Raw genomic sequence first — 18,895 nt, 5'->3', positions numbered from 1 at the left:
TACAAAATAAATATATGTTAAAACACTTGCTATAAATGGCAGGCAAAATTCCTAAAACAATTTGGTTATAAAACATTAAATAGAGTTTTAAATTGATTGCAACATCTCCATAATTCAAGAAAAATAATAAAATACTGAACACTTTCTTCTGCATCTGACAGCACCAAACTCCTAAACTATGTAGATACTTCTAATGTATATTTAAACCACATGTTTATTATTGTTGGTTCAAATTCCCCCTGGATAGAACAAGAGCTTTGCTACATAATGCCTTCTCTATACCCTCTTCAGGCAGAATGTATCCTATATCATCATCCTGTTTATTTGGACCTACTTCTACAAGGTTCCTATTACTGGCTATAATACTAGATAGAGACCAAACTCCTGGGTATTGACTTTTCCCTTGTAATCCATATACCAAAATGTCCTCAGCATCATCCAGAAGAGTATTAGATAGAATAGTATCTGATGCAACATTAACCACACAGCTATCATCCACTGTTAAACCTTTCTGATCACTTACACTGCTATCAAGGACTAAACCAAAACCTGTAACATAAAATATTGGGAGACAAATTTGTTAAAAGTCTCTATGATATTCGTCTACAAACATTTCATCATTATATTGACAATGGGAGATAGGTCCGTGTAACACTTATCAATTCAAAGTTTTAAAAAGTTTTGAAATTTTAGAATTTTGCTATTTTGATCAAAGTTTTAAAATATCAAAATTTCAAATTGTGTTAAAGTTTTGAAACTTTGAAATTTTAACCAAATTATTAAAATATCAAAATTCTAAATATCGTTTATAAATTTGATATTATAGAAACTTGATCAAACTTTTAAAATACTAAACCTAATGTGCAATTTTGATTATTTCACTTTTTGAAAGTTTAATTTTTTAAATGTTTGCTTAAAATATCAAAAATATAAAGGGGCGACAAGAGGGGTACCTGGAATCACTGATGTAAACACGGCTCTGATAAGAACTATTTTTAGTTATAAATAAATAGCATGAAATATATCAAATCATTCTTAATAACAAAATAAATAATGAAAAGAAGAAGTCGGTCACATGGGATAACAGTATCCTGAAATTTTAAGGTTGTGCATCTATACAAAAAAATATAATTAAACCTATTTAAACCGGAATCAACTACGTTGATTAAATCTCTTATATAAGGTTAGCGTTTGAGATAAATAATTCAAAGCTATTTTGTGTTCCCAGTGCCAAACATTTAGAAGTATCAGTGAAAAATTACCAACTCGCAGTAAACCATATAGTATTATTCGCCTTTTTGACGTTCCTGATGAAGGTAGATCCAGAAAAAGCTCCTCGGTGGGCTGGCATACAACTTAAAACGTTTTCCTTTCTTGTTTATCGATTGCATGATGATAATATATTGCCTTTTATGATGCATTTCAGTTCCAAGAAATGATACGGAAGGAATACTTAAATACAGCGTCGCAATAAAAGTTGTGCTAGGGCCGTATTTTTTTTATTTTAGTTTTACGAACCCTCCTACCATAATTTTTGCCAAATAGGAAAAAAAATAAAATAAAAAATGTTATTTTTTAATTATTTTTCTCCTCCGACCCATTGTTTTTCATGCAAAAAAAAAAAAATGGTGATTTGGTAAGTTGTTGCACATTGATTTTCAATTCAAACCTTATCAAGAAAAAAAAATTAGTTGTTTCACTAGTAGAAAATCTCCTGGTGAAATAAAAAAAAAAATTGATATTGACGATTGGTATTAAAAAAAAATCAGCAGCAGCATTTTTTTTTTTTCTTTCGTCCTACTACCCATTGGTTTTGTCAAAAAATTTCGTAAAACTAAAAATATAATAACTATGGCCTAGGCGTATTTCAGCTGGCCCCTAGACAAAAAAGTGTACTGGTTCAGCGATTATAGACGTAATACTAAACTCCGAAACATAACAATGAACTAAAATCAAAATCATACAAGACTTAGAAGGACAGAGGCTCCTGTATTGGGACAGGCGCACAAATGCGGCGGGGTTTAACATGTTTCGTGAGATCACAACCCTCCCCTATACCTCTAGCCAATAAAGAATGTAAAACACACAGTAATACGAACAGTAAAACGCACTTCAATAGGAAATACAAGTCCTATGTCAGAAAAGGAAACAAACTAAGAAACTAATTAACATGCATGACAATGATGATAAAATAACAAAGGCTAGCTATACATAAGGCTAGCAGTTACTGTCATACGCCAGCTCCAGACCTCAATTAAACTAATTGAAAGGTTTTATATGTCCTCATTATGCACACTCTCTCCCTGTTGCATTTATTGTTAATTTGTTCCAGAACATTCATGAAATATTTGTCACTGGCAACAACAAAAAATCGATAATTAAAAATAGGTTGCTTACATACAAATTACGAAGAAACGTAAGATTCAACTTCCGAGGACAAAGTTGCCCTTATAGATGGATTTTTAAAAATATGTTTTAACTTCACTTTGGTCAAACACCTTCATTTCGTTCTTATTTTGCTTGAATTTCAAATTTCAGTTTCAGCGTTCCGTATGTGAATTCTTTACTTCAAATTCTGCGTTTAACTATTACATAAACATGAATGCAAGTTGGGTGCTTAATGTAGTACAGCGGTAATTATTACATAAATATGAATGCTCGTGAAAATAATGATTATGGTATACGTTTATATATGATATGAAAGGTTTCAACTTTTACAAAACCAGAGCTATAAGTTGGATTTAAAAGTTTACTTTATTTGGCCTTTTCAATTTTATTTGACTTTATTTGCCTTTTTAACTTAATTTGGTTCGAGTGTCAATGATAAGTCTTTTGTAAACAAAACGCGCGTCTGGCGCAAAAACCGGCAAAATTTATATTCCAGTATCCATCTGTGATGAGTTTTGTAGTACCTTGTAACAGTATCTTGGCTCCAATTTGCTGATATTGGATCCTATTTCCGTCTTAATTTCAGCGTAAAAAAGATTATATTAAAAACCTCCCAACATGTGGACTAGCACAACCTTAAACCATGCATTCAGTATATCATGAAGCGCTTTTCTTGATCGACCTCCTTACGGAACGCTTAAAGCTTAGGGCAAACAACTTACAAAGAACAGATAAAACGTTTAAGATGATCTTTCATTCTGTACATGGAATGATATATTCTTTAGCCAACATGATTGCAGAAAGTAAGAAGTCGTAAAGCAAAACAGAAAAAAAATCAAATCAAAAGAGATAATACATCGTGTATTAGGCCTTTTTATGGCTTAGAGTTTAGTAGAAAATGTACATACATGCTCAACATAACCATACTATTTGACCTACTGCGAGTTGTTCAGTTTTTACTGTTACTCCTGTTTCTCCTAAAATATGGGTGCTAGAAAAACCAGCAGGTAAAATGGTCAATATCAGAGCCGTACGTCTGGTTTTTAAATGAATTATCTTCTTTTAAGAAATATTAATTTTGTCATCCAATTTTTCACCGCTTTCAACTGTCCGTTTTATTTCATACAAAAAACTTTTAAGTATCAGTATGTTTTTAATTCATATTATTTCGTTTCGTTCCGCTTTTATTTCGTTTCGCTTTTTCAGGTATCCCTCTTATTGCCCCTTTTCTATTTTGATATTTTAAGCAAACATTTAAAAAATCAAACTTTCAAAAAGTGAAATAATCAAAATTGCGCGTTAGGTTTAGTATTTTAAAATTTTGGTCAAATTTCTAAACTATCAAATTTATAAACGATATTTAGAATTTTGATATTTTAATAATTTGGTTAAAATTTCAAAATTTCAAAACTTTGACACAATTTGAAATTTTGATATTTTAAAACTTTGATCAAAATTCCAAAAATCTAAAATTTCAAAACTTTTTAAAACTTTGAATTGATAAGTGTTACACGGACCGAGATAACTTTGCTTAAACTAGTGAAATAAAGAATTTACAATAAGATGCTAACTCTGTTGAAACTGGTGAAATTAAGGATCTATAATGGGAGATAACCCATTTAATACTAGTGAAATTAAGAATCAAAACTTGGAAATAACTTGGTTGAAACTAGTGAAATTAAGAATCTACAATGGGAGATAATTTGGCTGAAACTAATGAAATAAAGAAATAAGGGAGATGACGAAAATGTATATGTTAAAATAGAAGTTATCTCTTCACAACATTAATTATAAAGCATTTTAAAATATGTTGAATAAACAAATGTTAGAAAATAAAATTTCCAGTGAAGAGAAATGGTATCTGTAAATTGGAAACATTTTACATATGAACTGATATCCAATTGTATATATCCCATAAAGCTATTACTAGTATGTTGATTTTTACTAGTAGCATCCTCCAGGAAGATATATCATTACAGTAAATTATCATGGCTCCTTGCAAAACTGCCTTTTCTCTCAATGATAGATATATCTACTTTAGAGTATCAAAATTTAACCTAGCCTTGGATCAAACCATAGGGGAGATGATTTTGTACACTTCTCCACTATAGGAAAGAGAACACATTCCTTTTTCAAATAAAAAACAAAATCTGCTGTAAAGTAAATAGTTCAATACTTGGACATACCTGTGAGTAAAGCCCAGTGTGCTTTATGACCCTTTTTATTACAGGGTTCGAAATTAAAATCTGAATCATATCTGAGTAAGATTAAGGACAATATCTAAATTTTTAAAAACACCTACGTTTTAATAACATATTTATGTTGGGTTTTTCTCAAGTGTTGTTTTATATTTTAAACAATAAAGTCACATGGTTGGTTTATTAGAAACCTGAATTAAGATTGGCTGAAAACAATCCCAAAGCACTTCAATATCTTATTTTATATTTTGTATAAAATACATCAGCTATGTTTGCATGTGCTGTCCATGATAAAGTTTTTTTTTTAAATCCATAGAAAAACAAACAAAAATTTTATACAACTCTTAATTTCATGGTTGTTGCCTCAAAATGTAGATTAAAAAATTGAATGATTCTTTTTGTAATTTTATAGGGTTGTAAAAATAAAGATCTTGCGCACATCTTTAGTATAATGTGCTTCCAATATTTCTAAAAAGCAAAGAGAGAGCAATTTGTATAATAATATATTGTATATAAATTTTTCATATTTTTGTGGGTTTTTTTTTTATACACTTGAAGGATACGGTATAAGACAAACATCTCCTTTTACCAAATGATTGATTAGCAATTCTGGACCAGTATCCATATCAAGGGAAGTAACTCTAGCATCAGGGATCATGTCCTCCACCAACTGTTTCATGTTGCTTGCTAAAAAGAAAAATCAAGATTTATTTGCATGGCTAATTATACTTTGATCTTTTATTCAATGGTCAACTTTGATTTTGTCAGTCAAAATTGCACTTCTTAATAATACATACTGTTATTATTAAGACTACTGATACTAGGTATCTTGGATTTCGTGGATACTGTAGAAAAAGGAATTCAAATGTTCAACAAATTCCACATTTTCTAAAGTATTAATGTATCCAGACTGCTAAAAATAATAAATTGAATATTCATGAATACAATAATTTTCATCAAAATAGTTTTCATCAAACCATAGAAACTGATACCAGCCAAATAAATGACTCCACAGAAAGCAAAATCTCACATTGGCAAAACTGTTTGCAGGTGGTAACAATCAATTCAAATGATGTTTTCAAACCTAATGGAATAATTAAATATATTACAACTTAAATCACATGCAATACACAGCGTCATGCATAGAATGTTTTTAATTCAAAATTTTACCTGAGAACATTTCTCCCTGTCGTGTGAATCCCTTTTGCTTAGCTGCATCAAAAATACTATGAAATGTAAAGTTAGTATCAAATAACTGTGCTGCCATCACCACAGCTACTAAACCACAGCTAAAATTATAGAAATATAAACAGATAATTAATAAAACACAGAAATAAACATACCGGTATGAGAAAAGTTTAATGGAAATTTCACTCGTGCATAAAATGTAGGTCACATTTCATATTCTACTGATTTCTAAATCTGTCAAATTGCATCCTATGTGATATTTTGCTTCATCATTTTTAACATCAAAACAAAATTGATTTTTTTTTTTTTTTATCTTTTATTTTAGAAAATGATTTACAAAACCCAAATATGTAAGAATTTATGAATATTTTTTTTATTATACAAGTTTAAAAATGGTTATTTATTTTCTTGTCTGTTTAATGATTTATTAATAAATTGCCAGTCTTCAATTATTTGCAAAAAATAGTAGTACATGTATTCCCAAAGAGATCAGTTGGGATTAAAATAATTTAAAATTTATTATTGTTTACTCCATTTATAACTAACCTAGGACCATCTTGTAAGACTGGGGTAACTTCTTTGTTCATGGAGATAACAATTTTCTTCCCATCTCTTTTTAACCTACAAAATGAAAAAACATAGACAATAAGAATAGATTATTACAAGGCATTTTTCATATCAGACCCTTTATCCGCCCTAGGTCATGATATCAGCCCAAGAGCCGCAGGCTCGAGGGATGATATCATGAACGAGGGCCGATAAAGGGTCTGATATGAAAAATGACATGTATTGATCTTTTTATCATATACTTCAGCAGAAGAAATACAGACAAGAACTATTGATTTAAGTTTGTCTTTCTACGAATTTTAAGACAATAATTAAATTCAAAAAATATATTTGGTTGTCTGTTAATTGTTTTTATTAATATTAAAAGCATTTTATTTATCTTGTCACAACATATATTTGCTCCTCAACTATTTTGTGAAATGTATTCAATCACTTGCGGTTTTCCGCGCTGTTTTGTCGTTTGAAAAAAAAAATCCGGAAATGCACGAAGTTGCATGTGATAAAAGTCACGGAAACTAATGGAAAGGCATGTGATAACATTCCGAAAGCAGTACATAAAGGTCCCTTTATCAGCCCGCTTGGGAAGTTCTTAGGAATCTGTTCAATAAACCTAGCAAACCTTTAAAAACCTTTTAATATTTTTAAATGTTATTGAACTGTAAAATTTTAGTAATATTTCATACAAGTATATGATAAGCCCATTTATCAGTTAAATAAAGAAAAACAATTAAAAAACACAAGTTTAGATCCAGATGCAATCTCTATGTCATATATATGAAATTTCATAAATATGATTCTGTCCACATGCAGATAGTATCTACATACTAGCTTTATACTGACAAGGCAATTATAAATGAAGAAAATCATAAACATGATCAAGGAACAGTAATCATGATTCTATAATAAATTACATACACATTTTTCTCCAATCTTTCATGAAATGATTTTCTAACATCTTCTTGATCACAGATCTGTTTGACATATGTTGATTGTCTGGTTAACTTTCGTGGAGTTGAAGATGAGGATGGAAGTACAGGGGGTGGGGGAGGTGGTACAGGTGAACTCCATGACATCTCAATATTAACAACTCCTGAACTTTGTCACTCATGATCTTTCCATCACAGACAAACTTTCTTTATTGATGATGTCTGTAAAAAGTTTAAAAAAAGAATAACTTATATTCAAATGATTGTAACATGAAAATAAGGAGATGAGGTATGATTGCCAATGAGACAACTATCAACCAAAGTTCAAATGAAATGGATGTAAGCAATTATGGGCAACCTTAAGTTGGTCTTTTGGATTGGATCACAGATCAAGGGTCAAACAAGAAGTTTCATACAATGATTAGCATACACCTTCTCATAATTCAAGGTATACAAGGGGCTACCTTGGAATAATTTTGAATTATAGAAAATTGATAAGAAACGTTTAATGGAAACTAACTCAACCAAATAGAGTTAAGGGAGATTCAAAAGCAGTCTCATATTTCAAGTCATCAATGTCAATCTGTGGATCAGATATAAAGTTATTCAAAACAGTTGTACTTTCAGAAATATTTTTATCGTTTTTAAGTACTGGTATCTGGTAACAGGACATAGGTGTCTGACAGAACTGAAAAGGGCTAACACATTATATCTCTTTAGCGACAACTGCTGACCAAATGAAGGTTTCTGAGTCAGAAATTTTTCAACTGCATTTTATAGTCTTCTTCATTGTACCCTTTATTGTTCATCAGTAAATTGGGGAATTGACTATACAAATAATTTTTTTATGAAGATTACTAAAATCTTGTACATACAAAAACCAACAAGTGAAACCATGAGGCCCTATGGACATTTGGAGTGTTTTTTGTTTTATTTTCATGTAAATGTAAATATATTGCAGTGTATATATGTTATTGTAATGCCTTTGACAATGATCATTGATTCTAGTGTGTGTTTTTCTTTAGGATTTTTTTTTATTTGTGTATACTCTACATCTCCTTTCAGTTTTACTTAAAATATTCCAGTAGATTTAAAAAAAAAAAAAAGGCATTAGATCAAGATGACATATCCATTAGACATGTCAGAGCACCTGCACAACATGACTGCATGGATACTCTGTAAATAAAGGTAACAGTAGTGCAGTGTTGTTAAGTCCCAGATTACTTAGACTAAAACTAAGAGAAAAACTAATGGTGCTGAATGAACAAGCTCTGTGAAGTTTAATAGGTGCAATCAGAGACATTTAAGTTTTTTTATCATGTTTATAGCTAAATAAGCAATAGTGTTACACTGTGACATCCACTGTTTTAATTTGTATATTTCCCATTACTTGAAGGACTGTTTATTCATTTATACAAATCATTTAACGCCTCTTGTTCAAAACAGAGACATATAAGTCTCTAGCTGGTCAATTAGTCCTAGACCTCGGGGGCATTATTCACTATTTCTATTTGCTGTTCTGATATTTTCTTTTTACTACCAATGTGCCACCCGAGCATTCAAAAAAAAAAATCAGTATAAAATCGTTAAAAATTGAATTAGAAATGCGAAGTCATATGTTATAGGACTAGCTGGTCAATATATATGTCATAGACTATGATCAAAACAAGGAAACAGGAAATGATTTGACCAGTCCACCACAGTTGCTTATTTACATAGTTGTTAAAATAGTTATAGTCCGCGACATGTACCTGCCTGATATATACATATGCACTTGACGTATAAGTAAGAGATATATAAATATAAGTCTTTTTTACCGACAGGATTTTCTCTCAGAGGATTTCCTACTTTCACTTTTCTACCTACAATCTCGAGAGTTTCCGAAAAAGACCCGAAAAGTTATTTCCCGCCATATGAATGGTTTTACGATTTTAATAAAATATGCTCAACATTGCATCAAGGAGTCACTCACACAGAAAAATGATATTTATCTTATTTTCTTCCTTTTTAACTGATTTTTCATAAATGTGCATGTTTTTTTTTTATCTTTTCAATATAAAAAAATAACATGAACTTTAAAAATGATGTCCCTCTTTTCTTAATCCACAGACAATGATAGAAAAATCCTGAAGGGAGAGATTCTCCGAGTGTAATTTAAGCCTATGTCGATTAAGGGTCTAACATCGGATGTAAACATTTGAATATTACGACGACCGTGTGTCAATTGCTGATGTAATTTGAGTTGTCTGATGATGTACATATATATAGGTTGCTTCGCTTCTTCTTTACTTTAATAGTGCCTTTAAATTAGCTATTTTAGCTCATGCTTTATATTGAAAAAGCTTCAATATTCTTATTAAGTTATATATCATGTTGCTTGTATAGTATTTTTAAACAGTAATGTTTTCATGTGATTTATCTACCAAAGCTGCTATAACAGCTCGTAGTAGTTTTCATATTCTTCTTATAGCAGTTAGCTTATATTAGTCATATTATGCCTTTTTGATTTTTAAGATATGCTTAATATTCATTGCTCTAATGTTATATGTGTAATTTGTGTTTATTTGATACTTGTAACAAATTGTTGCACCCAGTACTCGTTTTATATGAAGTTCATAGTAAAAATCCTAATACTATAGATTTCAACAGAAAACCAAAAACTCTCTAGTCGTGCATGTCAGATGGTCGATATAATTGAAATATGATAACTATATCACTGAATGGAATAATAATACAAAGTAAATTAAATTCAAAATTTTTAATAAGCACTAATATTCAATAATTACAAGTGTAAAATATGCATAGAATATAACTAACAAAGGTATAATATTGAACAATTATATATTTTTTTCTATATTGCCTCCAATAGGAGAGTGTTTAAATTCTACAAACTGATGACCACGTAAACTCAGAGTCATCGTCAGATTCGCTGTGTGAAAGGTTTATTGTACAGCGTTTCTTTGGCGCAGGTTCGTCGTCGTCGCCACTACAGCTAAATAACCTTCTCTTGACCCTTTGACCTCTTCGGGTACTATTGTGAACGGATAGTTCTGCAGAAATAATGTCAAGTTCTTGTAAAACGAATTCATCAAGACGAGTAAGCTCTAGCTGTGGAGTCGTGGGTTGTTGTTTCTTTGAATTCGGGGAATAAAACAAATCGTCGTACAATGAGTTTGTTCCTGTATTACAATCATCAGCAAGACTTAGCTGGCATGGTGTAAAAACTTCTTGTAGATCTTGTAGTATTTGGTCCAAGAAGTCTGAAATTATTGAAAAAAAATATATAGTTAAATATGCAAATAAAACTTGTCAAGATTGTATTAGATATATGTCTCTGTTATTGGTGAGTGCCAATTGGTATTTCATTTGTGCCAAAAAATCTACACAAAATGTACATAAGTTTATCTTGTAAAAACATAATTTATTTGCGTTTATAACTTGATTTTATAATGCAATTCACTATTTGAAATTAGCATTCTAGTTTGTATTAGTATAAACAGAGACATATAATACATTGTATTATATGTCTCTGGTATAAAGAAGATAGAACTCTAAATCTATTTCTTTATAAAATTAGAAGATGCCGTTTCCTTTGGTTTCAAATTATCATGATATAAATCAGAATTCTAAAAATTAATGTGTGCATTGTAACCTTTTTCGTTTTCCTATTATCTATTTAGTTTTAGTCGGGACCAATACATATTCAAGTGGTCCTAGTTTTTTTTTTTGTTATTTCGAGACTTTTGATTGTTAAAAAAAAAATGTGTTCTACTTTTTTTTATCAAAATTTTAACTGATTTAGAAAGATAAAACATTACAAAAACATAATGATATACATACCATATTCAAAGAAGTTGACCTGACTGTATTTGTTACAAGGGGTTATGAAGTTGTGCATCTCTTGTGTAAAACGATCCATTTTAACAACAATTTAGCAGTGTATTTTTTCGAGGTATAAGGCAGATTGAATAATTTCCAAAAGGCTGACTGTAATATATACCTTTACTTTCCCCGCCCCCTTACACGCTGCCAGGACGCTGTCAAACTCTGTATATTAAAGTATCCAGATCTTAATTGTACCTTGTTTATTGTCAAGATGCTACTCTCCTCGGACATCAAAGGTTAAATTACCTGTATATTAATCTATGGCTTCCTGGACACTAATTATCACACCTAATCAAATACCTATAAACCTGCAATTAAACCATAAATGGGTCATTAAGATTTCATGTGTATAAAAGATTTTAGACTGTGTAAACAGATGTTAATTACTTAATGCTTTTTAAGAATTTAAATATAACAATAAGGTTCGATGGGGCCCGTTTTTTTGCCCCCCCCCCCCTATATTCTTATTTTCTTTTGTTTTGAAAAGCTACTTTCACGTTAAAATATTCCCTTAGGTTTGAATTTTTTTTGGGACGCACTTCAAAACCATTAATTTCAGAAAATGGGTGACTGAGGTAATGTGGGTAAAAAGGCACAAAAAAACGTCAAAAGAGCGAAAATTCACGATTTTTTACCATTGTTTCTTAAAATTTAATAATGTTCGCCTATGTGACCCGGAAAAAAAATATGGCGATTTAGACAGCAAAAATAATTCTCATGACATTGGAAAGAAAAAATTCCTGGGTCACGTTAGCGTAGGCACTAAAAATTAAAAAGTTGTAAAATCACCTGCAAAATGAATAATAATTACAATATTTCAATAATAATGAAAGTTAACACCCCCTCAATCCACCCAGTTGCGAAAATTAGTGGTTTTGAAGTTCATCCAAACTTCAAACCTCAGGGAATGTTTAAACATAATAATTAGTAGTTTTCCAAAACAGAATTTGAAAAAAATGGGATAGGGGGGGGGGGGGGGGACAGGCCTTATCGTACCTTGTTCTTTATCATAATCAGAGACATATATTATGTATTATATGTCTCTGTCATAATTATGATTTAATGATCGTAATTATCACCCCAAAAAAATCTGTTAAAAGGTATGAGAAATCTTCTTGAAATCCGACAGGACTTCTTGTTCACATTTATTGCTTTTTTTTATCTATTCGCTATGGAATGCAGCTTTTAATATGAACACGAAATTATAAATTAAGAGCAAAAAATTTGAAAAAAATGACTACAGTTTAATTTTATTATTAGTGTAGTACTGATTTTGTTTCGGTAATCGGTCACAGTGGCGGATCCAGGATTTTGGAAAGGGGGGGCGAAGATTTTAAAATTTTGGGACCTTTTTTGGACTAAAAAACATAAAATAAGTGTAAAATGTATGCACTATTTAATCGGTTCCATGTTTGGGGCATGTATAATTTATAGTTGCTGTAAAGTGTAAGGGTTGGACATTTTTATGCTGTATTCTCCTTATTAATTGTCTATCATAAAATGATAGTATTGATCTAAAGCTATGTACTACTGATATATTTGATGTAGGACTCGTCAGTAAAAAATAAACATGGAAATTCGATGAAGTTTACAATACGACCGACACGAGTTGAAAAAGACAAACAAGCAGTTTTTATCAAAATGTTTGATTGATATGTTTCACCCAACGTATCTTAGAGAACCGAGTTCCAAGTCCACAAAAGACTACGAAAGTGTCTGAAATGACAATGAAGTTATGAATGACGGTTGACAAACGGTACGTCTAAACACCGCTCAGGACCTCCTGAGTGCACTCAGGACATACAAAGTGCACTTAGGACATGAAATATATGTTTTAGTGGGTGGCGAAGGTATGCATTCGATAGATAATTTAATTCTTCATCTTATAGTTTTTGTTTTTATAAAATCAATTTAATATTTAAGAAGTTATTTGGGTTTTCATCGGCACGCGCCGTTTTTATGAAACATGTCAGGCATGACCGATGATTATATTGAATACCAATTATCATGTTGATTAGGTCGTTTGATCTTTAATAATTAGAAGTGATTAGTGAGGGGTCTAACCTCATACATGAAAGCTTGGCAAACAAACAAACCAAAATGTCTTTTGAAAAATATAGAACAAAGAAGATAAATTGTTTTGGAAAAAAATGTTAAATAAACCTTTCGTTTTGTTTGTAATAATTGAAGCTGGTTGAGAAATCTACATATATTTGGGAAATTTTCTTTCAATTCACCTCATTTGAAAACGTTCAAAAATATAGATAAAATTTATTGAAATATGTGGCGTCCTTGGGGATCAAAACGCCGTTTCAACTACGAGGAGTGTTTCCAGAGATTGGGCAAGGTATATTAATTTAATAGATAAAAATATATCGTAAAAAATTTTCTTTGTATAGATTTTCAAATTTTATATAATTCTTTTTCAATACCGAAAAGTGTTAGTTATATTCTTAATTCAAAAATCAAGATGAATAAGTCTTTCGTATTTTCATATCTCTAGATATACTACAATAGACTTTAATTGCATTGTTCCATCGTGAAAAAAAGAATATATTATTTACTTTTAAGCTAACAGTTAATCACAAAAAGTAGCGTTGTTTTTATTTTATCAAATTTCGTTCAATATACGGAAAAGTTTTAGTTTTATTCTTTAATATTTCAAAAATTAAGATGAATAGTTCTTTCGTATTTTCATATCTCTAGATATACTACAATAGATTTTAATTGCACTGTTTCGTAGTAAAAATGAATTTTTGATACACCTTTTTATATATAATTTATTTCCTAGCTAACAGTTACAATTACGAATAAAAGCGTTGATTCTTTTTTAAATTGGTATCATTGCGTTTTTTAATACTTTAATATTTATATATATATATATATGTATTTTCTTGTGGTTAAGATTCAATCAAAATTTCATTTTGTAAAATTTATTCCCCTATTGAAACTCGTTCTTGTCCAGTAATACATTCCTTGAACGAGGTTTAAACGGAAATGAATTTACTTTTCATTAAGTTAATTAATTTTGTATATGGAGCCCGTTTTTAACTATAGAAACCGTACTGACCAAAATAAATTTTTCAAACAATCAAAATCGGACTTGTGCACTAATTTTTTTCCTGAGTAATACGAATGTTTGAATAAATCCGCATTTAGTAAGATTTTATTTCTCATTAAAGTCGTTCTTGTCCAGTAATACAAGCCTTGAACGAATTCCAATGTGAAAATAAATTCTGAGAAATAATTTTTTCTCCATTTTTAACTATGTGTATTGTTTATTAAGAATAAGATTTGATATTAAGTAAACATTGTTTTTGTTTATTAAGTTGATATGGAGAGAAAGAAAAAATTACAAGGAAAAACAAAAATAGAACGTGTTACAGATTTCTTTATTTTCTTCATTCATAAACTGTAGAACACAAAAAACAAATTAGCCGTCAAAAATGAAAAATAGACTTAAAAAGAACATCGAATGGGTTATCTATTTTTTTTCTCCATAAACATACAATTCACTATTTTCACAGTGCCTTATTTAAATTTCACTACATTAAACAATCTCAAATATTTTAAACGTTTGTACAAACAACACAATTCATAAACATCAATAAAGATAATCCAATTAATTTTGTTGATTGGATGATTCACGTCTCAGTAGTTGTGTAATCAGTGACACGTGCCCTCATTATTTAAAAAAAAATAGCATATCTATCTAAGTTCGATTTCAAATTCTACCAAAATTTAATACTTAAATAAGCAGCATGAAACGCATATATACATCCATCCTGTGTGCAAATACGATGACTATAAAGGGTCCTGAGTGCACTTTGTATGTCCTGAGTGCACTCAGGAGGTCCTGAGCGGTGTTTAGACGTACCCGTTGACAAATGGAGACATAAAGGTCACACCCAGCAGGCAGGTTACAGTCTGGTCTTGAAAAAAGTATTCAATATACAAGTCCGGCGAAACAGGCATTCCAGTCAGACATGCAAACCCCGGCCACAAAAAAATACGCCCGTTTTTATTCATCATGTTCATTTCATGCTAAATAATTTTGTTGAAATTTTCTTTTTCATAGCAAAAAGTGGGCAAGACTTGTTTTCAATCCAGATACGGCCAGAATTTTTGTTTAAGGCAAGAATCAGAGTCATTTTTTTTGTCTCCCAAATAAGACTGCCTCCTCAAATCAAATGGTTCGTACCTGAGACTTGAAATTTTTCTAGAGCTTATAATAAAATTGAGAATGGAAATGGGGAATGTGTCAAAGAGACAACAACCCGACCATAGAAAAAACAACAACAGAAGGTTACGAACAGGTTTTCAATGTAGCGAGAAATTCCCGCACCCGGAGGCGTTCTTCCGCTGGTTCCTAAACAAATATATACAAGTTCAGTGAAAATGAACGCCATACTTATTTCCAAATTGTACACAAGAAACTAAAATAAATAGTACAAGACTAACAAAGACCAGAGGCTCCTGACTTGGAACAGACGCAAAAAATGCGTCGGGGTGACAGGAGATCATCATTAAACAGTGTTATTTATAAAATAAGCTGGGGCATTTGGGGTTTAACATGTTTTCGTAGGTAAATAATATCATGAATATTGTGGAACTTTTTTTTCATGAGAGTGTACTGGTCTATAGAGTATTTACTTTTACTTTCTGTTTGGTAGAATAGTGAAATCATGAGAAGTCAGTACGTTCTTGCTCAATCCTGTGTCGCTTTGAAGGTTTCCTGATTGTCATGACATCCTCAGTCTAAGTAATGACTTGTGTATTACTGTAATTTGAATTTAAAAATGACCGAGTGCCGTTTTTTCAACGCACTGGTCAACTCCACCATAGCAAATCACAGGAATTTGACAATCAGTACATACCAGCGAAAAATATCTTTATAAGGAAAGAATTGTCGTATAAAAATTAAATACTCGGGGAAATGGCAAAGTTCACGAAGTCTAGTCTGATTAATCATTTTACGAAAAAAAAAAGAAAAAAAAAGTCCGAGCAAAAAGGGGGGGGGGGGGGGCGTACACCCTCTACGCCCCCCCCCTGAATCCGCCACTGGGACAAAATAAGTGTTTTCTGTTCAAAGAAAAATAATCTCAAAAATGAATTGTCACTTTTTTGTCCGTAACTTTTTGTTCTGTGACTTTCTGTCCTACATTCTAAAAGTCACAACTATTTTATTTTGTTAAATATAAAAGAGGAAGTTCTTGAAATAATATCCTTTAATTACAAATATCCATTTAAAAGTTTTTGAAATTGTAAAGGTGAGCCTGGATAAATGATAATGTTTCTTGGCACCATAAAGCTATTTAAGTAGAAAGCCATTTGGAGTTTTTTCTCAATTATTTAATCATTCGTTTTAGTTTCAAGCAAGGAGGTTATATGAAAAAAATTACCACAAAACTGAATTGTGAATTTTTGACAGTGATCTTTTTATCCTTTAACTTCCTGTCTTCTTTTTAACCTTTGACTTCCTGTCTTATATTAATCTTTTGAACATTTGATTACCCCAAATCTTTTGTATTTGATAACTCTTTCTTGGTTTAAAAAATAAGTATGTATCAGTGTGAAAATTAAGAGAGCGAAAGAACACAAAAATATTAAGTTGTAGAATAATGGCAAATATATGACAAACGCGTGCTTATGTGGCGTGAAACTTTGTAAGTTAAAATCTAACATTGATTGTTGGTTGCTTTACGCCGCATTAGCACAAAAAGGCTATATCGCGGCGAGTTAAAATCTAACACTATTTGAGGATATATTAAAGTGACCAAAATATTTATAGCAAGACTGTGAATTTACTAAACTTCGAAATTTTCTGTCTGAATTTTATTTTATTACAAGATGAAGCTTCAATCCCTTAAGAGTTTTAAAATGTACTGAATGAACTGGAGTTGAAACGCTAGGAAATTTAAATAGTATCTACAGAGAAAGTTAAATGAGGTCAAGGTCAAATAAAACCTTTGAGACTGACATGTACATAATAAAATATTTCCATACACCAAATATAGTTGACCTATTGCATATAGTATAAGAAAAAGGCCAAAACTCAAAAGCTTAACTTTAACCACTGAACCAGGAAAATGATGTCAAGGTCAGATGACACCTGCCAGCTAGACATGTACCAATTACACTCATTCCATACACTAAATATAGAAGACCTATTGCATACAGTATATTAAGACAGACCAAAACACAACAAGAGTGCACACGCTGAAATGTCTTGCCTTCTTTACTAATCATTGATATTATGTTGATAGACCTGAATATAAAGCTTAATTACAACTGTCACATAAACTCGACATTAACCAAGAAAATGAAACATTGATCAATGAACCATGGTCAAGGTCAGATGAACCATGTCAGGCAGACATGAACAGCTAAAAATTCTTCAATACAACAAATATAGTTGACTTATTGCTTATAAATTAAGAAAAACAGACCAAAACACAAACACTTAACACTTAGCAATGGACCGTGAAAATGAGGTCAAGGTCAAATAAAACCTGTGTAACAGACATATAGATCATAAAATATTTCCATACACCAAATATAGTTAACCTATTAGAAAAATAGACCAAAACTCAAAAACTTAACTTTGACCATTGAACCATGAAAATGAGGTCCAGGTCAGATGACACCTGTCAGTTAGACATGTACACCTTACAATCATTCCATACACCAAATAAAGTAGACCTATGGCATAAAGTATAAGAAAAACAGACCAGAACACAAAATCTTAACTATAACCACTGAACCATGAAAATGAGGTCAAGGTCAAATGATACCTGCCAGTTGGACACGTACACGTTACAGTCTTTCCATACATGAATAAATGAATGAATAAATAATTTATTAAAGTGCAACCTGAATTGCCACTATATAATACATATGATATGAACATTGTTATTTTCAGCCAGCCTTATAGGCTTACGAAGCACTGTCATTTTAAAACATAATTATACATGTATAGCTACATTTGATTTGATATAAAATATTAAGTATTACAGTTTTTACATCATGTAGTTTTGTTAAAGTAAAAATGTTTATATAACATCTTGTCTTATCCTTAAACAGTCTATGATAAAGTTTGTCACTGTTTTGGGGTTGCTGGTGAACAGTTCTTTTAGTGTTTCTTCTTGGGAGTCAAAGTTAACTGAGGTGAGTTCTTGTCTGAATTCTTTCCTTCTAACAGAGTAACAGTTACAAAAAAACAAAAAGTGGATTTCATCTTCAGTCTCATTGGAGTTGCACACTTTACAGATTCTTCGGTCGGCTGGAATATTTCGATATCTACCTCGTTCGACTTCTAAAGGTAGTGTACCACATTGAATCATAGCTATACTCGATAGCTGTTTTCTGGACAAGAACTTTTTAACATACGGTTCAGTACAAAATTCAGCGAATATACTAGACCTATTGCTTATAGTATCTGAGATATGGACTTGACCACCAAAACTTAACCTTGTTCACTGATCCATGAAATGAGGTTAAGGTCAAGTGAAAACTGTCAGACGAGCATGACCTTGCAAGGTACACACATACCTATTACTCATAATAAAAGAGAAATTAACATTATAAATAAAAAACCTTAACCTTTTTTTTCAAGTAGTCACTGAACCATGATAATGAGGTCAATAACAATGGACATGTGACAGACATGAACTTCGTCACATGAGGCATCTATATACAAAGTATGAAGCATCCAAGTTTTACATCTTCTAAAATATTTTTACC

At 31.0% G+C, this 18,895-nt stretch overlaps 2 protein-coding genes across 7 annotated transcripts; both read right to left on the bottom strand.

The window, feature by feature from the left end:
• LOC134710453 (actin maturation protease-like) lies at window positions 1-11,492 on the bottom strand. 6 transcript variants are annotated; one of them, XM_063570812.1, is made up of 7 exons: window positions 11,399-11,492; window positions 7,257-7,489; window positions 6,321-6,395; window positions 5,757-5,875; window positions 5,150-5,273; window positions 4,575-4,645; window positions 1-549 (listed from the first exon to the last, which is right to left on the bottom strand). In XM_063570812.1, exons 2-7 carry the CDS (start codon window positions 7,412-7,414, stop codon window positions 218-220), a joined length of 879 nt encoding a protein of 292 aa, XP_063426882.1. In that variant the 5' UTR covers window positions 7,415-7,489; window positions 11,399-11,492; the 3' UTR covers window positions 1-217. The 6 variants fall into 6 exon arrangements, with proteins under 6 accessions (XP_063426882.1, XP_063426885.1, XP_063426887.1 ...); XM_063570815.1 differs by lacking the exon at window positions 11,399-11,492 and adding an exon at window positions 9,023-9,134; XM_063570817.1 differs by lacking the exon at window positions 11,399-11,492 and adding an exon at window positions 9,089-9,121.
• LOC134710454 (uncharacterized) lies at window positions 10,011-11,254 on the bottom strand. The gene is made up of 2 exons (XM_063570818.1): window positions 11,108-11,254; window positions 10,011-10,527 (listed from the first exon to the last, which is right to left on the bottom strand). The coding sequence occupies exons 1-2, from the start codon at window positions 11,184-11,186 to the stop codon at window positions 10,145-10,147; spliced, it is 462 nt and encodes a 153-aa protein (XP_063426888.1). The 5' UTR covers window positions 11,187-11,254; the 3' UTR covers window positions 10,011-10,144.
• Window positions 11,493-18,895: the final 7,403 nt, after the last annotated feature.

The sequence above is a fragment of the Mytilus trossulus genome, chromosome 3 (genome assembly GCF_036588685.1).
Source record: "Mytilus trossulus isolate FHL-02 chromosome 3, PNRI_Mtr1.1.1.hap1, whole genome shotgun sequence".
NCBI classification, from domain to species: domain Eukaryota; kingdom Metazoa; phylum Mollusca; class Bivalvia; order Mytilida; family Mytilidae; genus Mytilus; species Mytilus trossulus.
Note: the sequence above shows the minus strand (reverse complement) of the source record. Positions and strands in the feature narration are given on the sequence as shown.